The sequence below is a fragment of the Netta rufina genome (assembly GCF_964035555.1).
Source record: "Netta rufina genome assembly, chromosome: 4".
Classification (NCBI taxonomy): domain Eukaryota; kingdom Metazoa; phylum Chordata; class Aves; order Anseriformes; family Anatidae; genus Netta; species Netta rufina.
The window spans coordinates 60,839,094-60,863,136 of NC_140127.1; the positions used below are offsets into that span (position 1 = coordinate 60,839,094).

At 36.4% G+C, this 24,043-nt stretch overlaps 1 protein-coding gene across 1 annotated transcript in view; it reads left to right on the plus strand.

Annotated features, from left to right (window-relative positions):
* The window catches only part of LCORL (ligand dependent nuclear receptor corepressor like), a gene marked incomplete at its 5' end in the record, with an annotated part of 66,823 nt that overhangs the window by 21,854 nt on the left and 20,926 nt on the right, over nt 1-24,043 (plus strand). Inside the window, 4 exons of the mRNA XM_084286535.1 lie at nt 2,892-2,957; nt 10,107-10,186; nt 10,432-10,561; nt 19,820-20,074. Coding sequence (XP_084142661.1) covers nt 2,892-2,957; nt 10,107-10,186; nt 10,432-10,561; nt 19,820-20,074 — 531 coding nt within the window. The remainder of the gene's footprint in view (nt 1-2,891; nt 2,958-10,106; nt 10,187-10,431; nt 10,562-19,819; nt 20,075-24,043) is intronic.

Here is a 24,043-nt window from a genome sequence, read left to right on the forward strand (position 1 = left end):
TATGTCCCATATGTAGAAGCCTTCACCCCACACATACAGAAGTCTGCAGCCACTGTTGGTCACTGCTTCTTTTTAGTGGCTTTGGTTGTGGACCCATGATTCAGGCTTAGATGCCAAACCTGGCAGAACTTCCTTCTGACCTGTTCTCTAGGCTGTGTGCCTGTTCAGTGCCTAAAGAACTACCGATGGAAAAAGAGAGCCCTCTTCCTGTAGCTGGAAGTCACAGCTTCCAGCAACCATGTCCTGGGAGTCCTTATTCTAGCCCTGAGCAAGGAAAGCAACAGATTTAGGAGAGGATGATCATAAGGGGGTTAAGGAAGAAATATGTGTTGTAGGGGAAGTTGACAGCTTTGTTCAGAAAACTGTGGAAACATTTTTCCTTAACTGTCAAAAGATTAACAGTATCATAAACTTATGCTTATGAAAATTGTTGGAGGAATGTGACTTGGATCATAATGGATGTCAAGTAATTGATAGAGCTGATACTACTTTTATGTAAAGATATAAGAAGACAAGTAACACAATAAATGTGCTAGAGGTAAAAGGAGTTAAGTTGATAGACTAGGGCATTGCAAGATGATAAAGCATGGTGTTTCTCTTCAGTTTGGAGCCAAAAAGTGTCCAGGATAAATTCACAGTAGTTGTGAAAGGCAGTTTAGAGTCAAGCCACCAAAAGACTGATATGAAGACATCTGTAAAATGAACTTAGAACAGATTTTTTGATTGTTTGCTGGAAAGGTGTATCAATAAAGGTGTATAAGTACTTATACAGGTGTATAAGTAAAGTGTATTTGACCAGTGTCTGTAGGCTCTTCAGGTTTTGAAGAGTTCCAAAACTACTACTTAGGTTTCCAATGAAACATAGATTTGTTTAAATTCCTGGGCTCAGGTGGTTACATTTCATGAAATGTTGTTGGCATGTATTCATCAGCAGTAGTAAGTCAAACCTGTGGCCGCACAGGGAAGCTCTGGTAAGAGAAGGGTAGGATGGAACCCAGTTTGGTGAAACATCAGTGAAGTGGATTGGTGCCTGCTTTGTTCAGAAGCAAAAACCATAAAAGCCAACTGTGCTATTTACCATTTATAACACAAGATGCATGGAAAGCAGTTTTGGAAAGAAGAACAGTTTTGCAGAGCTAGAAAGTACTAAAAAATTGGAGTTAGTACTTGTTCTGGAATAAGCCCAGCTGTTTCCAAGCAATGCTCCAGTGAATTGTAACTTGCAAGAATCTAAGCATTGGCTAGCTTCTGAGCCTAAGTGGCTTGCTGTTTATAACATTACACTGCTTCTCTTATTATGATTTCACTTTTTTCAGGTGGTTATTTGGGGAATTGCATCTCAATTTAAGATTTCTTCTCTTGCCCTTGAAGTCAAAAGAGCTAGGAGTCTGTGCAGTATGATCTGAATTGATATAATGTTGAATCTCAGAGTCAGTGGATGATATTTTAATATAATTTTTAGTGTATACTTGGACTTTGGATTTTTGTTTTTTCTAGTTTTTGTAGCTGTGTTTAAAAAAAAAAAAAAACAAACACCTGAGAAGAGAGTGGTTCTGTCCATTACCTTGTGCTGTTGTATAAGACTATATTTATTGGAGGAAAAAAAAATAGAAACCTAGAATAGAAGTATATTTATTTCTATCTCAAATTGTAAAATTATAGTAGGTACTAGTCAATTTAATAATATACATATAATTCATGTATAAAACCCATGGAATTATACAAAATTAAAAGGTAATTTTTAACACGATATGACCTGTCAGGCTGAACAGCTCCTATAGTTAAAGTAACTTGTCTATGTTAGGATTTTAAATTATTAAATATCCACTGTACCTCATATAGCATGTTAATTCCTCCTCATACTAGTGTACATAAGATCTAAACCAGAAAGTAAACGTTGTCTGTGATAGAGAGCATCATGGGTGATGAGCAGATTTATAATTAGAAGTGTTCTGTGCTGATGGTAGGCAGATGTTTCCTGAAGATACTGGTGGTATCTTTCATGTAGTAGGATGATAAAATAGTCTTGTAAAGTGCTGTCTTCATACTCAAGACCTGTTCATATTAAAGAATGAGAACCTTCAAATGCTGCTTTGAATTATCCTCTTAGTTGAAAATAGGCTTATTATATAGGAGTCTGTAGGAGAGAAGAGAGGGCACATGAAAATTATTTCTATATTGAACAAAACTTCCGTTTTACTGATGTTACAAATTCTGACTGTTTCATTAGTTTTCCTACATGTCCTCTTCCTTTTTTGTTTGTTGCAGACAGCTAACGATTGATTAACTTCTCTCCTGCTGCAGTGTGTGCTTTTACCAAATACCTAAAACAGACTAGCTAGTAAATCTGGAAAATAATTGGATTTATTTAATCCTCAATTTTAAAATGTTTTTTATACAGAACTGTCATCAGAAGCAAATAAGCTTTCTTTTCTTTTATTTGTAGAATACTAGCCTACTCATACAATGTAATTTTTTGTGAGCCTAAAGGAGAAGCTTCTAATTCTGAAATCCTGTGTCCTCCTGCCCTCTTCTTCCCAACTTCTAATTCTCAGTGTAAGAAAGACTTACTCTACTAGTGTAGAGCTATGAGGTTAATCTTCCAACCCTTAAGATTCTATAGTAGTTATTTTAAGTCTAATGAGGTTGTTGGGGCATGGCTTAATAGACTGACTGTGTGCAGATGGCAATTGCCTTGTCTTATGTTTATCTTCTAATTCTGCTGAATGGTACTATAGTGTCAGGAATAAACAGACTCGTGTGATAAATGTAACGATTTTTGAAATTGCTCTTGGAATTTGAGAGAATGTCTGTTGCCAGTGTTCTCAAACTTGCGTTCTTTTTATAAGAAACCTTTGATTAACTGTTCTAAATGTTTCTTTTGTTTCCAGGTTTTGAAAGTATTTTAGAAGGGCTTTATGGACCAAGGCTACGAAGAGACCTCAGTTTATTTGAAGGTAAATAAGCCAGCTTTTAGTGGGATGATCTTCATTTGCAAATTTTCTTTTAATTAGAGGCATTTTAAAGCATGTAAAGTTTATTTAAAAAATAACCTTTTGGTTTTGTTTCCAACTTATTTTTCATCATGCTCACGTCAGTACTGTGCATGAGCAAAATATTAGCTAAAATGGTACCTAAGCAATCTTATGTAAGGAAATTTGGGATTAGTTAAGCTCTCATGAAAAAAAAAAATTCTGGAATATTGTAATTCTGGCTTTATTTTTTAGACAGCTTTTAGAAACTAAGCTGAGCAGCTTGTCTTCCCTATCAATAGTAATTGGAAAAAGGAAGATTATGAATGCTTGTTTGCTTTTTGTAGTAGTCAAGAAAGCTTAATCTTTTCTATTTAAAAAAAAATATATGCACTAGACTTTTGTAAGACCTATTCTTATTCAAAATGGGTTTGGTTTTCTTGGAATAAGTGTTAATAAATAGTTAACTAAAGATCCAGATGTTATCAGTCTTGAACAAAAGCAGGGAAAGAAAATCCAGCACGAAACTGCCTTGAAGTGTTGAAAGAGATGTACTGTCAAAATTATTTTCATGGCTTTAAAAAAAAAAGCATTATTTGTTACCAAACCTTCCAAATGTTCTGTTTAATTTCCTTACAGTTTTGATAGTTCATAAAGTTTTGTAATTAATATACTGCTAGTACATTAGCCAGTGTGTCATATACTGTGTATGTTTGCTTATAATAGATTTGGAATGATTGTTTTTAACTTGGCTGGGGTTTTGTCCTCTTTGTATTGTGTAAGTTCCTTGGCCTGTATCATATGCATAACACTATTTTCAAGGGAAGGGAGAGAACTTGAAATACTACTTTACTGCTATTTTAAGAGTAACTTTCTACCACTTACAAAGCTAAGCATAACACTAGTCAAACTCTTAAAAATGTTCAAGAAATCTGTAAATTTGGGCTAGAGCTTATTTTCTTGAGTGGTACTCCCATCTCCTGTGATAAAAACAAGCCCATTACGCTTTGGAAAGGAAACAGGGCAGTGTTGATCTTGTAATAGTGTACAATATCGTTTTCTTGTTGTAATTCTAATAGGTTGCTATATGTTAGGCTTCACATTGATTAGTGACTGATGCTTTATTATTCTCTTGCATCAAAGGGTTTACAGTTTGAAAGGAAACTCAGGACATTTTTGGACTTTTGCATAAGGTGACAAAGCACCAAGCAAATGACCACAGTGTAAGCATTACAGCTAAAGGATCCCAATAGTCCACCATAAAGTGTTACATTACCACTTCAGAGTTGCTTCATGTTTGCTGCTTCCTTTCTTAAGGGAAAAGCTTCAGTTTATTTATCTCATGCTGTTGAAGATTCATTGTGGCCTTCTGTTTAAGGTGATCTACTATTTCCATTGTTTGTCTGAATGCCCTAGTGGATCTTTGTCCCTGCAGATTAATGTGTATCTAAAACATAGGATTTTAAGTGATTTCTTTTTTCCTTATCTGAACGTCAGTAATGTACCTGAATTTTGAACAGTTAGAGCTTCTTTCTGTGTTTGACACCTATAAAATTGGTTTTATTGCTGGAGCAACTGCAGAAGAGATGAAGGATGATGGGATTCCTACCTCACCTTATTATTTTACATTCATTTTTTTGATATAGATACTACAACAGTTTGAAAGAGACTTGCTATGTTCTCTATAAATACAGTAGAAGCAGACATCTTAGGATTTAGGGCAGTTTCTAAACTGACATCTGAATTGCATTATAAAGATTAATACAATCTTGAGTAAGATTGACAATAAATCTTCCCCGTCATAATTCAAGTGCCATTTTTTCCATTTTTACAGGTAATGAAACTAAGAGACAAATTTGACTCACTTCAAAGTATGTCATTGGTATATAGAATAGAAGCCACATTTTTAGGCTGTTAGCAACATTCTGTAAGGTGTCCATTTTGCTCATCATGACCACTGGATCGCTGCTATCAGTATTGTCAACATGCACCATTATGCGTTGTTAGCAGGAGAGTATGTTTCTTTGAATAAAGCTTAAGAAATTAAATGTCTTCCCTATCCATAAATTTGTGAGAATCAACTGAAGTACATGCCTCTTACCTACAATACCATTTTTCTCTTATTGTTCATTCTTATGTTTTTGTGTAACAAAAAAATGCATAAAATTTAATATATATTAATGGTATATTTCTTCCTTAATTGTGTGTTGAAATAGTATTTGATCTATAGATTAAATTACTGTAATTAAAGCTGCTTGAGTAAAAAAAAAAAAAAGACAAATTTAAATGGTAAAAGGTACATTTTTAGTTTTGCTAGTCCTCTTTTTCTTACCTTTCAAAGAAAATGTCTTGCAAGCCTTAAACTTTCTTACTAAGCAACAAACTAATTGAACGACCCCACCCATGGTAACAGATGATGATCTGATGGCAAGTTTTTTTCATAATCTTAAAATTCTTACATGTTGTTTATGTAGGACTTGTTTGCTTAAATGATTATCGTTACCTCTATTATTCATCACCATTTTTTTCCTGACTGCTTTGATAGTGTATCTTCTGGTTGCAGAGGTGTCAAGTCTTATCTCGGCATCCAGCCTTGGTCCTGCTCAGAACTTCTCAAGTCTTCTTGTGTCACTGAATCTTTTAGGGCTTCCTAATCCTTTGCTTAATAGTCATTTTCAGCTAAGTAGATTCACATGTAAATTGTTACTCTTTACATTCTACTTCTGCATATTCAGTTAAACTGTTAAAAAGCTTTTCTTCTGAGATGTGTATATTCTCTTGGGATTATGTGCTGGGATTTGGGGTGAGATTTGAGGAAGGGGTTCTGTTCTTCTATGGACAGAGGGAAAACACTGTATTGTGGGTAAAACACAGCTCTTGCCATTCTTCCTCTGCCAGGGGAAAAAAACAACTTTATATAGGACAAAAGGGTTGTTTGAGGGTGTGCTGCATTCTCTTTCACTGAGCTTTTCTTGAATATTTATTTATAGGGGAGGTAATGGGATGAAAATTTACATTTGAAACACAAATCTTTTAGTCATAGTCAAGTTTTTATGAAATTAAAAAGATGAAGGAACATGGTAATAACCTCAGATACTTCAATTTAATTATTAAGAATCAGCAGTGCCATATGAAAAAGGGGATTTGTTTGAAATTGTGACAAATTGCCAGAACATTTGTAGGGACATTGTAATAATGCAAAAAATCCTGGGAAGTGTGAGTCGGACTTCTTTTTAGGTTTAGTAGATGATTTCACATTTTAAGAGAGAAATATGAAAGCCAGTTGGTACTACAGATGTCTGTTAACTTAATTCAGCATGACTTTGGAGGAAAAAAATGGGAGGAAACAAACATTTGAATGGCTTAAGAACTGAAAACAGGTGGTAACTTTTGTCAAAGGCCCTTATTAAACCTATTTCCCTTTTTTATTAAATAGCTTTGCACTACGTGACATTGGTTTGAAGTAGTAGTCTGAACTATGCAATAATATCAAAATACTCTTTGCACAGTCCAGCAACTTTTTCTCATGGGCTGGCTGCTGTTTTAAATTGTCACCAAATCTTTTATCAGCTGATCCCAAGCAAGATAAAATGGGGGAATGGATGATTGTGCTCCTAAATTAAATGCATCTAAGAGAGACAACCATACTCTCCGAAAGATCAGAGGCACAGATGGCCTATCTGTAGTTAAAAACTAATACTGACATCAGTATGTTTCCTCTGATGGTGACCTGAGACTGTTGTGTGCCTGACACTTGATGTATTTGACACATCAAGCAACAGCCCTGGCAGTTGCTTCTGGGAATTTGCTGTTTTATTGTGTTTGTTTTGTTTTTTGTTTTTTGGTTTTTTTTGGATAAGCACCGGTCTGAGGTGAAGAATAAGATACTTGGTTGTGTGTTTTGTTGGTGGTGATTTTTGTTCTTTTTTGGGGGGGGGGGGGGGGATACTCTTTCAAAAGATACCTGTGGGGCATGAAGTAAATTGCAATGAGTCTAGGTCTACAGCTGCTGTAACATTAACTAATGAAAGACTGGATGTAAAGGCAAGCATGTGTACTTAGTTCCTTTCATCATTAATGCACACAAGTTTATTTGACTTCTTGACTTTGCTGTGCTGATGCTGAAAGTCTGCAGCTCTGAAGAAAGGTGTCAGAGGATGGTTTGGAAATAATTTTATAGCAAAGAGCCTTCTCTTCTCTTTACTACTTATCTTTTTTCCTGAAGCACGACTTGAATTTTAGGGGACAGTCCCTGGGAGAGCATTTAGGCTTTCTCTTTGCATCAGTATTATGATTTTTAACCACTATTTGCCAGGTAACAACAATTTGTTCTTTTCCTTGTTAAGTTCCAAAGTACTTCTGTTAGAGAAGCCCAGAATTGATCAATCACCTCTAGATTTTTGAGTCTTTATTCTGATAGCAGTGTTCTCCAGCTCACTGAATTCTTATGTTATACTCTTATTCTTAATACAATACCTTGTACATGATTTACACTTCTTTGAATAAACTTAGTGTGATGCAGACCTTACACCTCTTAAGTGGTGTTTGCTTGGTCCACAGAAGGATTGTTCTCCAATTAGACTTTTACCAGTAGAACTTCAGGATTCCAAGGCAGAAGAATTACTCTGCTAAATTTACTAGCTATGTTGGAATTGCACACATAATCCCAAGTATAAGTAGTCACATTGGATTAGATTCCTATTGTGATTTGCAAGGAAAACTATGAAAACATGAAGTTCTTATGAATGTATATAATGTTTGAATCTTTTTATGTGCAGACATCCTGAAAGAATAGTTCTGACAATCAGGGTTGTCTAGATTAATTTAGCAAAAATGATGTGCTGTTTTTCTTACTGTGCAGTTGGAGAAATCCCATGTCTTTTTTTTGATCATCAGCTGTCCAACCCGTCAAAACTGCTGGTTTGCATCCCTGGAAGTATATAACATGTTAATACAGAATTCTGCTCTAAATTAGCATTTGACAGCTGAGATAATAACCCAAGTAACTTGGTATTATTATTTAAATCTAGTTATGTTTGTATTTAACTTCAGAACATTTTTTTATTCATTTTATTTTCTGGCTCCTCTGTGCCTATTTGGGAAAATAAACAAACAAACAAAAAAAAACAACCTGCAGAGCACTTGTAAGAGAGGAATGGGGATGGAGGGGAATGTCAGAAACGTTCCAGAAACACCACGGAGAGAGAAAGGGAGGAGGGAGAGGAGGTTCTCCAGGTGCTGGAGCAGAGATGTCACTGCATTAGCCTGTGGAGGGGACCACAGTGAAGTGGAAAGCTCCTGTAGCCCTTGGAGAACTGCACCAGAGCAGGTACCTTTGCTGCACCCCAGTGGAAGACCCTATGCCACAGCAGGTGGCCTGAAAAGGAAACTGGAGCCCTTGGAGAGGCCACGCAGGTGCAGGTTTTCTGGAAGGAACTGTGGCCCTTGGGGTACCCCTGCTGGAGCAGTCTTTTCCGAAGGACTTCCCTGTGGGCAGAAGCTGCTCTTTGAGCTGCAGCCTGTAGAAAGGACCCATGCTGGAGCAGTTTAAGAAGCCTTGTAGTCTGTGGGAAGGTTCCTGTGCTGGAGCAGGGGAAAAATGTGAGAAACAAGAAGCAGCAGAGAACAACTCTTACAAACTGATGGCAACCCCTGTACCCCTATCTTCCTTGCCCTGTTTGGGATCAGGAAGGAGATTGAGTTTGGAAGGAAAGACTGATTGTGAAGAAGGCGGGGAAAGGTGTTTAGTTTCACCATGTTGTCATTATGGAAATTGTTTTAAATGGCAATAAATTCAATTTACTTTCCTTAAGTTGAGTCTGTTGTGCCTGTGACAGTAATTGGTAAGTGATTTCCCTGCATTAATATTGACCCATGAGCTTTTCCATCTTATTTTTACCCCCTGCCCTTGGCTGCTAGCCAAGGTCAACGCACCACAGTATCTGGAAGCAAATAACCTCAGGAACCTCCCTAGCAGAACTGTACTTGTAATGCTGTGATTGAAGGGAAGATGAATTTGATATTAATAAGGAAAACAAATTTTTAAGCCATGAGTACATGAACTGGAAATGACTGGGATATAGGAAGATCTGTAGTTGATGTAGTTAATATTCTCCTGCCAAAATGACGCAGCCATGATCAAGACTCATATGCAACTGGGGTGCTGCAGGAAAGGTACTGTTTATTATCTTGAGACCTTGGTCACCTGTGTTCAAGAAACGGGAGTTCAACTGGGAATAGTGCAGAGATGATGAGGGCTGAGTCTCATGAGAGACTTAGGTAGATTTGATTAGCATAGCAAAATGAAGTGTAAGGCGGGGGGAGGATAACATTCTCTATAAGTACATCAAGGTGCTGAATAGCCATGAGCAGTAACTGTTTAGATGTAAGAACAATGTTGCCACAGAAACAGATTGGAATAACTTGACACACGTAAATTTAAACAAGAAACTAGAATATTAATTTTAATTATTAAAGCAGTCTGCTTTGGAAAATTTGTAGTGATTGGTGGTTTGTTAAGAGTATGTGGTTGAAAACTAACTTTTTAAATGGAGCTTAATTACTTGATTAAACGAAGTAGATTGTATGTCTCCATCGAGACCTATTTAAGCCCTATGTTCCTTCAAGTCTAAAGTATGACGTCAGATGACTTTAAAATTCTCATTTCTATCAGAACAAATAAAGCATTACAAGTGAATGTAGGGTTTTGGTTCATTTGTAGTAATAGTATAAAATAGTCTAAATATGACACATTGCTCAAATAATGGGAGGACTGTATCTGAATTCCTAGCTTAGTTTGGTGTAGGCTTGCAGACTTTAAAAGGAATAATGACTGGGTTTCAGAGCATAATTTACTTCACTCAGATGCCTTCGGTAACTGATAAGTAATCAACTGAAATGTACGGGTTCGCTTTTCATTTTAAGGAAGATGCCCTCTGATTTGAAAGTTGAACCATAAGAGCCAGACTAGACTTAAGAAATAACTGAAGAATTGAATACTGTTGACTGCATTGTACCAATAAATGCATATTAGGTTACAATGGAACTTAGTTAAGAGAATTGTAGGATGTGTGTTTTGTTCTCTGAATCCATTTTTACGTGTTTAAAACATCTAGCTTTTTTTCTTCTTTTAAGACTGTGAGCCAGAAGAGCTAACTGACTGGTCTATGGATGAGAAATGTTCCTTTTGTAATTTACACAAAGAAACAGTCAGTGTAAGTATGAACATGGTATCAAGCATGACTCTCCAACGCCTAACTTTTGGTATGAAAATAAGAATCTTTGCAAATAGGTTAGCTGAATTTTGCAAATAGGTTAATACTGCATTTTGACTTAAGATAGGTTAGTTATGATGGGAAGTAGTAAAAATCTCTTTAGTGGCTCAGTAACTTAATTGTATATTATACTATCAGTAGACTAACTTCTGAAAGATTTTTATAATCTTCCATGTATCTTCTAGGATCGTGCATCAATTATTGGTTCTTCACAGTCAACGCCTACAGAGGAACTATCATCTCAGGGCCAGTCCAACACTGATAAGATTGAATGCCAAGCAGAAAACTATCTAAATGCACTCTTTCGAAAGAAAGGTAATGAAAGCATGTCTTTTCTATTAATAGATGACATAAATCTAGCAGAATCAAATGATTTAGGGTTGACTTTGATTCTGAAGTAGTTTTTATTAATCTGCTGAGAATGCTGTCCTTCCTGTTTTATTCATTGTTTTTTTCCCTAATCTTTTCCTTTAATTTTAGCAAATAAAGCACTAATTCTTTACTTGCTGTTGCTGTGAGTCTTGTTGCATTGTTTTTCTTTTAAATCTGTGTTCATTACCTTTTTCCTTTTCTAACTTTTTTCTATGCCAACTTGGGTTGCAGTTCTCTGGAATTTTTAAGTATTTAAGCACTTTCTGTCCCTAAACTGCTTTTACTCCTAGTTTTCAGGAGGCAAACTGTTGTAGGTGAGATAATGTGATTTATGGATTACAAAATAGGATTTGGGATTATTTTACATAGAAGTTGTGATTTCATATATATCCAAGCCAGTGTTTGAAGCTTCTTCTTAAAACAGTGTTAAGAAATTTTATTCTTCGACTACTGTCATTCTTTGGCACTTTTCAAGTTATAACAGCACACGAGTGACTGGCAGGTCAGCTTGGTTCATGTAGGTTATTTGCCAGTAAGCTAGTCACTATTGATAGAGGCAAAATTACAAATTTTCTTCTTGAAGTTCCTGTGTAAAGAACATGAGTGCAGCTTTATTCATTGTGGGTTTCAGAAGTTTTTATTGGAGTCTAGTTGGTGTACTTGAATGTCGAAATAGGTGAGTGTGACAGGGTGACAGCCCTCTTGTACTCTGTCATAGTAGAACAAGTCACTCATATTCACTTCACACAGGAAGGGGGGGAAAAAAGGGAAGTTAACTTTCTCCTGCTTTACCTTGCTGTATCAGGAAGAGATTACAGTGCCTTTGAGCCTGGGATGGGTATAATCTCTTTCCATACAGGGCACGTCTGTTCAGCCTACAGTTTACTTAAGGCTTTGAATGGAGTGCAGTACATATTTTGAGTCCATCTTCATTCCTTGTCTTTGCTTAAAACCACTTGTTTTCCATTTGAAATAAAACGTTGCCATCTCAGTGTTTATGAAACTTCTATTATATTTTGATTAAGGGGGTAGTTTCATGGCATCTCCCTAGGCAAGTATTATTAAATTCCTTCAATTTTCTACCTTCTCAGCTGTTTTCCTTGGTCATGTGATGTACAGTGTTTTCCAACATTACCTGCTTTATGCTTTCTCTAGATAGAATCATAGAATATCCTGAGTTGGAGGGGACCCAAAAGGATCATTGAGTCCAATTTAAGGTTCCACACAGGACCACTCAAAAATCAGACTATTTCTGAGAGGGTTGTCCACGTGTCCTTTTAACTTTGGCAGGCTCGGTGCTATGACCACTGCCCTGGGGAGCCTGTCCCAGTGCCCGACCACCATCTAGGTGCAGAACCTTTCCCTAACACCCAGCCTGACCCTCCCATGTCCCAGCTCCATGCCGTTCCCTCGGGTCCTGTCGCAGTTCCCAGAGAGCAGAGCTTAGCACCTGCCCTTGTGCTCCCCTTGTGAGGCTGCCATGAGGCCTCACCTCAGCTTGCTCTTCTCTAGGCTGGACAAACCAAGGGACCTCAGACACTCCTCATACATCTTTCCCTCTAGACCCTTCACTGTCTTTGCCCTCCCTTGTACGTTCTATAATAGCTTTGTATCCCCATAGAGATGCTGTCTTTTGATTTTCCTTGGGAGGAAATTTTATCATGAGAGAACTGAAACTTGGTATGACTTCACCTTAGCAGAGTGAGTGACTTTTGTGAAATTTCTCAGAAAAGCACTTGTTTTTTAGTATCTTTCTTATTTTTTTTGATTTGCCAGATCAGCTCAGTTTAAAAGGCTTTGTGTATTGAAAAACAAGTGGAAAAGCTTTCCTGGTTATCTTTGATTCTCTGGTCTTGTGCATTCTTTGGTAACTGATAGCATGTTGAGGGTCTTCTAGGAATTTGCTTCAGTTCAGGTTCGGCAGAGTCTTGTAAATTGTTCAAATTATGGAAGAAAGAGAGGAACAAACTGTTCTTTGCAAAGGGCATGTAAAGCCAATTTCTGAGATACTAGTTTCTCTTTGTAAGAGCAAGCTGAAGAGTTTTTCTAGGAAAATCCCAAGTCTTTAAGAACTTTTGTAGGCTTTTGAGATCAGTTATCCCTGGGAGGGTGGGAAATCAAAACACTTGTAGTAACTGTTTAGCCTAAGGAACTTTTGTTACACTTGATAGTAAAGCAGATACTTTTTCATGGTCAAAGTACTGCGGAAGTCTTGGTTGGCTGCCTTTAAAACAGAAGTAATAGTTTCATTTTGTTTTGATTATAAACAATAGTAGTTTCATTTGTTTTGATTATAAACTTTTCAAGAGCATATAGTGTCTCTTACTGTCATGACCAGTGGAATTTCATTTGGGGCATCTGTGAACAACTTCTAAGACAGAACAAATTGAATTTTATTTATTGGTCTCATTATCCTTTTACTTTCAAAATATGCTAGTATGTGGTTGGATATCTTAATTTGCAAACTGTTGTTTTTTGGCACCAGTTCAGATGGTCTCCAGACATGCAGGCATGTTATAAATGTTGTCCATAGCATGCAGCCTGCAGGCATTCATTGATGAGGATGTCTGTAAAATCCCAAAGATGATAATTCTTCCCTTTTAAGAGTGATAAAATCACTGCCAAGATGAAAGAACAAAGTGTTAGCTTTTTATTAGGTAACTACTGTTGTGTCAGTGAAAGACAAATTTGGTAGACAGTTGTCTGTAAGGAAGTCCTATCCTTGGCAGGCACTTCAGTAAAGCCAAAATAGTTTTTGTTACCTGCTGTAGGCCCTGTTGAATTGATTGTTTAGTGTAAACAATTTATCTGAAATGCTTTCTTCCTAGGTATGACATCTCTCTTTGCCCAATGGGTGTTGTAAGTAGAGTAGACTCTTCACTTACGTAACATTAAAGTATCCGTTTTCTTTTGGCAAAGCAGCCATGAAGAAAAAATATAATGTGCTTTAAGAAACTCAGTTTTTTTCTTGATTTCAATATTACTTTTATTTTAATATTTCTTATATTTCACTACTTATTTCACTATTGCTTATGTTTCAATATTTTTTCAATATTACTATGAATATTACAGAATGTGCTAATCTTTACATGGCAGAGATGTAGTTGCTCAAGAGCTTTATCAGACACTTTGATCATTGAATATTAATTATCTGGCTTTCTGATAATCCACATAATATGTTCCTGGAAGCTTGCTTTCTTTCACTATTACCTTAATATGAACTCTTAAACCAAAAGTCATGTACAATCGCAGCTGTGAATCAGGTTCTACCTTCAGGTCCTGATCCACCAGGACAGAAACCTGAAAATCTTTTTATAGAAATAAAGGAATTGAGGTAGAAAAATGGAGGGAGCAAAATAGTCAGGATGACTTGAATGACTTCAGTCTTCCTAGGTTCTATGGGTAGCTCTGTCAAGCTTCTTCAGTATCATATTTTTGACACCAAAGTAACTTCCTTTAAAGCTTAAAGTTTTCTCTTGTTTCTAGGTGTCTTGTGTTCTAAAATGTTTCTTTTCATAAGTATGTCTTTATACCATATAATTGCCTTTGCTTCTGAGTTCTCATTCTTTACTTAGTTGCATCTCAGGTGCAGAGATGTCAAGAGCTGGTTACACTTCTCAGACAGTATGTAGCGTTTGGTAAACCCCATCTAGACTTGCACCTATAATCTCAGACTACAGAAAACCATCGAAATGTTCTTAAATATTCATTTAAAAAAAAATTTTACTTCGAAGATGAGTTTTAATGTGTGTACTACTTAATCCAATACCTGCAGTTCCTTCTTAATAATTTTAAGAAATCTGATTTGTCTTTTCAAAATCTGGTATTATCTGATAAATTAGGTTAAGTACAAATGTAAGAATTGAGAACTGTCATAGCAAGAATGTCATACAAGTGTGCTGCGCAAGCTGCCTGTCCCTCAAGTTCATCAGGAAATAATGTTTAGCAGGATTTCAACTGCTTGCTGAAGGAAGTAAAATGTACAATGTGTTGATTGTCTGTCTGCCAGTGTTACTGTCTCCGGTAACTTGAATTTCCTGGTCATTTTCAACTTCATTTAAGTTTTTCAACTTCATTTATCCTCAGAGATATGAGGATACAAAGTAAATTGCCATTACAGTAGAGGAGGGAATAACTTTGAATGTTTAAAAGAGCTGAAAACTAGAATAAACTTGGCCCTTATTCCTTCTGTTTGTTGATCAATTAAGCTTGACTAAACTAATCAAAGTTAGTAAATGGCTGTATTCTGTTTTTTTTAACCTGGTGATGATTGTACAATGAGCTGGACAAGTTTACATGTGGAACTAAGGATGCTGCTGGTACAGTTTGGCTATTAAGATGGGGTCATTCTAGAAAACATGCAGCCCCTTTGTTACAGGGAGAGGTGATACAGGAAATGCTGATAAGCAACCTCATATTCTTAGTTCTGCTGTTCACAGAACTGCGTTGTAAGGTACAAGGAGAGCTATGATTCCCTGATGATTTCAGCTGCCTTTTTGTACTGTATCAGAAGAGAAATTAAAGATTGTTGTCCCAATTCCCTTTTAAATGGAAAAATTACTATTTTTCAAGATGCAAAATGCTAATGTGGAACATAAGTTTGGGAGCTTTCAATTCCTCGTCCATTGTCCTGCCAAATACATGTGTAAGACCAAATTAGCTGTTAAATCATTTTTGCTTTTACAGTCTAATTCACAGAATAGTAAAACACATGGATTTGAATAGCTACAAGGTGGTATAGTACTTAAACTGAGGGAGTCTTAATCCTAAATGTGAGGTTTGAAAAAAAAAAAAAAAATTGTTACAGTTAGTCATAATTGCATATCATCTTTACTGCTGCCTTTGCATACTGACTGGAATATTCCACAAGCAGAAAATACCAGGCTGTATCATAAGTGATACATTTGTATCTTAATATCAGGAGGATCTACAGTGATCTGAGAGGCACTAGAGGACCATCAGAGCTACCTATTACTCCAAATTCTTAGAAACTTTTGCTGGGTTTGAAGTGGTATGTATTTGCATACACAATCTATGGAGTAAATACAGCCGCCTTGTCATGTAAATTTTCTATCTGATAAATAGAAGCTTAAACAAATGCAGGCTTATAAATCTAGAACTTTAAACTAGCTGTAATCATTACTCCTAATAAAACATCTTAGAATAAAAACTTTTTTGTTCGTACAAAGTATATTTGGTGCCATCTGCTGATAATAATTAAGAAATTTTTGCTAGTGAGACTAAGCTCAGAGGTTTAATAACTTTCTTCCCACAAAATACATTAACAAGTCACACAAAGTTTGTAAAAGCCATTTAAAGATTTCCAATGTGTAGTGAAACCTCACCACTGAACTTAAAATTACAGGTCTTAACATGTTTTCATTACATACAGTAATGCAGACACTGAATGTAAGCAATTACACTGTCATACACGTTAACCATGTACCCTGTTCTGATCACACAGTCTTATATTGATAAAACATACAAAGTTACATTTATATTTTATAGAAAAAAATTAGACTATGGATATAGTGTACAAAAAGAAAATTGTATATGAAAATATATCACTATCATTTGAATATCTATCATCTCTCATCTCTCCTCTGTTTTATTTGGATAGCTGTGGGAAATTACTTCTGACTTAAAATATTCTCAGTTAGTTCTTCCTAAAATTACAAGTTATGTATCCACATAAGCTTTGTTTCCATTAGAGAGGATGCAGTATTAATAAAAATGGATCAACAGCAGCTTTGTAATACCTCTGAGGAGGTTACTGAGAAGAGAGGATCAAACTCTTCTTAGTGGTGCATAGCAGGACAATGGAAGACAAATTGAAGTGAGATGTTCTTGGTTATATAAGGAGAGACGAGGATCAGCAAGCAGTGGAACAGGCTACCGAGAGAGATTGTATAGTCTCCATCCACAGAATTTTCAAGTCCCAGCTGGGTAGAGCTCAGAGCAGTCTGGTTTGATCCTAAAGGTGACCCTGCTTTGAGCATGCAGTCTTACTACAGACCTCCTAAGGTCCTTCCAATGTGAATTATGATTTAAGGGTGTGAGGATGTCATGCTATTTGCATTTTTAGCAGTTAAATTTAGACTAACTAGGGTCTAGCCTTGTAGACTGAATGAATATACATTAGCAGATAGAATACTGCAAATGTGCACCTGGAGCACATTTTTTAGATTGTGCTCCAAGGTGTTTTCTTCCATCTGATATTACCTTTTATAGTAAATTAACTTAAACAGTCAGTAGTTGTAGCAGTTATGAGAAATCTTACTGCATTTATTCTTCCATAGGGGGTATTTGGAAATAATTAAGAAAAAATAAGACTAATAAGATATATAAGAGCAAAAAATAAAATCTTTGTTATTCCAACTAGTTCAAAAGATGGTTTTGGTGCTAATGGAAAAGCAGACTTGTCAGGCAAATGTCTAAAAACAGTTCATGCTTGGATATTACCAGTGTGAAGACTCTGAAACAGAATAGGAAGAGAATAGAAACATGGTAGTTCTGGAAGAACTCTGTCTCAGTTACAATACTTAATGTTGATGATTAATAGGCAGATGCTTATTTCAGGCATTTGTGTTTTTTGGTTAATTATGGGTATACCCTGTGCTTCTGATCTCTTGGTTTTTAAAGGCACAGATTGTATCGGGATGTAAAGTAACTGTCTTTCCCATTTGGGCTCATAATCACCTCTTTTCCAATTTTCCAAAAGCCTTCAACAAAGGTTTTCTTGGCTGCATGCAGCAGACTAATTTCTCGTCTGTTATAGAGTGACCCTTCTTATATATCTGTTAAACTGGTGTTGTTGACATTACTTACACTTCATTGTATTTTAGTTTCTTGATTATTCACTGTAAGGTTGCTTTTTTTTTTTTTTTTTTTTTTAAGCTAAGTTTTTGATCAGTAACTTTCTTTGTTTGACAGTGGTGGAATCATAGCTTTAGGCAGATACTGTTCCTAGGTAACCCAATTTTCCAATTCTACATCCAAACTTCCCTTGTTCTTTTGTTACTGGTGTATATACACTAACGTTTTTACATCTGTTGCCTTGCTGCTTCAGTATCTTTTGTGAAGTTGTTTTCTCATGTGTCTCTAACTGTATGCCAGTTGGACACTTCATGGATTCATTATTCAGGAATCAGGAAATACCAATAAACAAATAATACCTGTGTCTGGATGTTACATGATGGGGAGAGATTTTTCTCTGCATGGATCATCCTGCATTTGAAATTTCACTTTGTGCCCCTCCTCCAGAAACTCCTATCAAGCTTTAGAAATTTTGGTAGCAATCTGGTTGAAGGAGTGTCAGAAGATAGGCCTTCAATCATAAGCAGACTTGTTTTTTATTCATGTCTTGCGTAAGGTCTCTTGAAGCCAAGACATCTAGCATATACTGAGTTTTTGAAAATGCTGGAGCTTTACCTTACCTAGTAACCAAAAGACATTATCAAGAAGCACCAGAACAGTGAGCTGCCTCAGCAGACCAGATATATGTATTTGTAATGTCTTGCAATACCTCCTTGTCGAAAATGAATTCTTCAAGGTGAATGTTTAAAAAATAAAAAAAATAAAAAAAAAAATGAAACAAACAGAATCGTACATACATTCATCCTAAACTTGAGCAGTGTGCTTTGGTCCAATCTCAGTGATCATTCTTGCTGGTAGATGGATATAGCTTCATTGATATAAAATGCTCAAGCAAATACTGTGTGATCCACTCATCTATCTTCCAACAGTATATGCCTGAGTGAAATATTTGTGAGATCCAGTCCTTTCGTTTTCTCAGCTTCCAGGAGGACAAAACTCAGCTACTTGGCTTTTTTTATTTATTTATCTGTTCTGGACTGATATAAGTTCACTGGTAACTGCCACTTGACATTGCTTTCAGGCAATCAGGAATGACCTAAAAGCTAATTCTTCACGTTCACAATTCCTTATTTTTAAGCTTTAAACCTCTGTCTGTTCTGATGAAATTTGTTTTGCTGATTACCTGTGAACTTGAGGATGGACAGTGGGTTAAGCAAAGCTTTGAAATGCATATTTTTGTGTGTATAGTGTCTAGGGAAAGAAAGAAGAGTGGAATAGGTACTACTACTGCCACATTAAGGAAGAACGTAAATATTGGAGTATGGACGATGGTGCTCGTTTTTTTTTGAACTGAAATATTGCAGTTTCTGGTATTGCATTGATCAGTAATACAGCTTACTCTGTAGTAGATTTCTTATGTAACTAAGCATAAAAATGTAATTTTTATTTGGTTTTGGCATTTGGAGGGATTTTATCATGGTAATTCACAAATGTAGTTTCAGCTTTGCTTGTCAGATAAACATTAATTTTTTTTGTCTAGCTGGCACATATTAAAGTTAAGTTATAGGGATCTCATGTTTGATCCTTGTACTCATTTTGTGCATTTAAAATAAAATGTTTTTTTCAATGGGATTGTTGTATATATCCACGCACACGTGTCCTCACACACAGTGTGTATAGTTTAGAACAGGAAATGTTCCTTCTGTCAAATGACTTCATTGTTAGCACTTTGACCTCTGAAGATTATTAATGCAAACAACTGAATTTTACAATACAAATTATATGGGAAATCAAGTTATATCACATCAGATTTGATGTTGAAACCTTGAATCTCATAGGCATGATGATTTAACATACATGTGAAACAACTCTTCTCTAAGGTTAACTTCTCAGAATTCCAACTGTTCTATATTATACAAAGGACTAATCTGTAGAACTGTAGTTTTAAAATAACTTGTTTTATTTGCTCTTTGAAAGTAACTCCATGTATATTCATACTTCTATTTATCTTGCACTAAATATTCAGAAATATTTTCTAAACTGAAAGTTGTCTTAAAACAAAAATTCATCTGAATTACCAACAAACTCTGATTCTTGTACTTGCACTGTTTATCTTCCCATATAATCTGACTTATTCCATGATAGTGAAATTCCATGATAATTAAGTAAGGTAAAAATTGCTGATGGGCACTAAATGCACTCTTGCAAGTGATCAGTAAGGAATATTTATAAGAACAATTTAGGAGGGATCTTAATGTGTTCATTAAGTACAATGAATGGGTGCTGTGAATTCATATGTGTATGTGGAATCTTTATTTAAAGAAAAGTATTTCAATTTGTTTTCTTAATACATCTGTTGCTTGTGTTGTTGTTTTTTATTCCTAGATCTTCCTCAGAACTGTGATCCTAACATTCCCCTAGTTGCTCAGGAATTAATGAAAAAAATGATCCGCCAGTTTGCGATTGAGTACATTTCAAAAAGTAGCAAAATTCAAGAGAACAGAAATGGTTCATCATTTGAACCAAGTATGATATGTAAAAGTATCCAAATGAACCAAACGGAAAACTCCCTTCAGGAAGAACAGGATAGCCCTCTAGACCTCACTGTGAATCGAACTCAAGAACAGAATACTCAGCAAGGTAAATATCCTCTATCTGCTTTTCTGTGTTTTGATGTCATTTACTACCTTATGTCTCTTCACTTATAAATAAATTGTTCTTGTCTGTGCCAAATAACTATATATTCTGTCTTTCCAAAGCAGTGCTCAGTACATGGAAAAAAAGAAAAAAGAAATTGTGTGCTTAAAAGAAGCCTTTCTAAAAGCATTTTTCTTATTGTGTGTTTGGTGATAAGTATCCTAATTTCTGGGTGCATGTTTTCAAGTAGCATGGGAATTTGTCAGTGTTGGAATACCAGCTCTTAAGTCAGTTCATCTGTGGTAACACAGATAACAGTGGCTCAAGATTTACTTATTTTCCTTTTTGAAGGAAAGGGCTGTTAAGCCTTCTGAGAAAAGAGAATTTACTGCAATTTCAAAGAGCAAAGTTCATTCTGGCTGATTCTTTCAGTACTGATTAAAATGATGGAAGGATGAAGGATGAATTTTCTGAACTGATCTGTAATGATTAAGAGTTAAACAACTTTATTCTTCAAGGCAAGGAAAGATATTTCATATTTGTAAATGATAATGAGAGATTTTTCATGCTTTATTCTTAAATACTGTCATCTGAAACTGATAATAAAAGCACAAGAGTGCTTTGGACTTCAAACCTAATTTGGAGTAGCAGCTATTTTCAGGGAGGATTGTGAATTTTTCGGGAAGGATTGTGAATGTTGTATAACTGTGAACACTGGCAAAATCAGCTCATCTTTGACAAATGCAAGGGTTCGTTTTAGTCCAACTATATTGCTCATCACAGAGAAGTGAACCTGTATCATACTAAAGTTAAAAGAAGATAGAACTGCAGAATTAAACTTTTAAAAGACTACATTTTTCATAATAGCTTTCATATGTTTGTACTTAATGATGCAGTCTTCAATTAGATGATGCATCATTTGGGGGAAAAAGATTTTGACCTTGCTAAATGTACCTGTTCTATGAAATTTAAGCAACTTTTTTTTGACAATCACTAAGAAACTTTGAAGTTCTTGCTTTTATTCTGCGTGGTTAGCTAGTTCATGTCTAGATTTAGACATGAATTTATGCAGACTAAATACCTGGTGCAGATGAAATCCTGAGAAAATATCAATTGTGTGTTGACATGCCTCTGCTGTAGATGAATTACGTATTTCAGAGACTTACAATCTCTAGACTGAAGCTTTTTTTTTCCCCCACCCCCACTCCAAAGATGGTAAAAAGTATCGGCACTATAACCTGCTGCTTACTTCAACAGTTGGCTATAAAGAAGAACCAATTTTAACACTAACATATACATGAGGCTGTAAAGTCCCCAAAGACAGGTTCTGGGTCACTGAGCATAAATAAGTCTTAAAGGAATGAAAACGAAGGCTGAGGGTGAATGGGGCAATGGGGTAGGGTTAGGAAGAAAATTCTGCTGCTACAGTCACTCAGCTATTTTGAAGTACACTGATCTTTTCTCCAAAAAAGTTCATAGCATTTGAGGTATTTTTATCTTCCATGTCATCTGAATCTTATTGCTGTTTACCCTAAGTATATAATATAAGTATAAACAGGTATAATCTTGAACAAGCTTTTCAGCGGTACTTTAGGATGATTTAGTCTATACAACTAATATAATCCTGATCCTTAGGCACTGTTATGCAATTGATCATGGATTTCAGCTTTTAATTGCACTTTTTTTTTTAATTGTCTAACACAGAACACTCAAGTCTCCAGACTGGAGGAAAAAAGCTGTATGTTCTTATTTGCTGCCTTTCTAGTAGTCTTTTAATTGTCTTGCACCTCTTAATCTATTACTTGCTTGTTGTAATTTCCAAGTGAAATGTCAGTAACAGTACAAAGTTCAAATCTGTATGTTTGATCTGTTGTTGGATCCTCGAAACTGATACCCTTTGAATTCAAATTCTCTCCTGTGAAGCAGGTAATGGCCTAAACATAAATACTTGAGGTTCATCTTTTTAATTAGGCAGGTGCTTTGTATTTACAATAGTCTCATTTAAAATGGCAGATCTAAATAATAAAAGCAGGTAGCCTCTTACCTGTACTATGGGAATGATTCTTGAACTACTTCAGAGGAAGTTTTAGGCTTTATTTTCCAGATCACAAGAAGCATTTTCTTGCACTGAGCTGATCCAAGCTAAGCACTAGTTCAGTGCTGAGCAAAGGTTCTGCCACTGAAGACATCTGGATGATCTTATCTTCACCTCAGAAAGTTTTTTTACCTTCCTTTGTTATCTCTAGGCTGTCTCTGAAGAATTCTCATAATAGTCAGGTTTGACACTAACAGTGCTGCATGTTGTCAAAACCCCTGCATGTTGGGTTTATGTGCCAGTTTTAGTAGTAGGAGGGCTTCAGGGGTGGCATCTGTAGGAAGAGGTTGGGGGTTGCTCTCTGCCAGGCACAGCCACTGCTGCACCAGACCCACCACAGGTTGAAGCAGCATGCAACAGCAAAGTTTGTGGCACCTCTCTGAGAACATGTAAGAGTGAAAATGCTGGAGGGGCAGAGTGAGAAACAGCCCTGCAAACACCTAGAGCGGAGGAGGAGGTGCTGCAGCAGGTGTTTCCCTGCAGCCTGTGGAGAGGACCACGAGGGAGCAAGTATTTCCCTGCAGTTCATGGAAGAGAGTGGCCTGGAGTAGATATCTGCACTGCAACCAGTGCACATCCCCACATCAGATCAGCTTGGCCTTTCCTGAAGGAAATGAGGCCTGTGAAGAGCCCATACAAGCAGGGGAGAAATGAGAGGAGGAAAGCATCAGAGAGGAGACTGTAACCCATGTTTCAGGGGAAGAGGGAGAGTGGATTTGGGAGTGAAGGAGAGAAGTTGAGCCTGGGAACAGCTGGGGGGGGTGTTCTATTGTTTTGTCTTCCTCATGTTACCCAAATCTACTAAAATCAGCAATAAATAAATTTTCTATAACTGAACTCCATTTTTACTGTGACAATACTTGGTGTCTGTCTTGACTCATGAGCTATTTCATCTTACTTCTTCCCTCCCCCCTCACTTCCTTCTGCCTGGCCTCCTGACAAAGGAGAAAAAGAGAGGCTGGGTGTCTAGTTGCTGACCTAGGTCAACCCATCACAATCCTGGCACTGAATCATTCAGTAATGAGCATTTAAGCACAGACATGCAAGTACCTCTAGCTAACACCTGCTTCTGGTAGTGAAGTACCAGAATTACGCTCTGCTTTCTTCTGTAAGTGTGATAATTCCATTGCCACTTGCTAGTAAATAACTAGGCTCAATTACTTACTTTTAACTGACAGTAAAGTGTCAGAAAAGACCTCCAAGATCAATAGTCCAACCATCACCCTACCACCACTATCACCCACTGAACTATGTCCCTAAGCACCACGTCCAACCTTTGCTAAAACACCCCCAGGGATGGTGACTGCACTGCCTCCCTGGGCAACCCCTTCCACTGCCCGACTATGCTTTCTGAGAAGAAATTAGGAGAAATTTCCAACCTAAACTTCCCCTGTTTCAACTTGAGTATATTTGCTAGTATCCTACCACAAGAGGCTGATGCTTCCTAATGCTACCAAGGACTCAAAAAGAGTACACTGTAATTATATCACAAGAGAAAATTTGTTTTGCCTGCAATGTGCCTAACAAAAATAGGGTACGTGTATGTTTTTGGAAGCCAATAATAAAGCAGCATCTTCACAAAATAAAATGTGGATTAAGAAACAGTCTTGGACTATCCTACAGCAATTTTATTTTTTTTGTGCAGCATTTTAGGGAGTGTATCCCAGCAGCAGCTGCTTCAATGTAGAGGTTTCTTCCCCTTAATAGATACAGAAGGGTCCATCACCCTGAAGCTCATAAGGAGAGCGACGTGCAAAGAGGCAAAAGTACAAACTGTACAATTACATACTCTAAGGAGCTAGTTTAGCTGTACAATTTTTGTTGACTGATAGGGTGTAAACATAGCACACACAAAAAAAAAAGAGAATTTGCGTAAT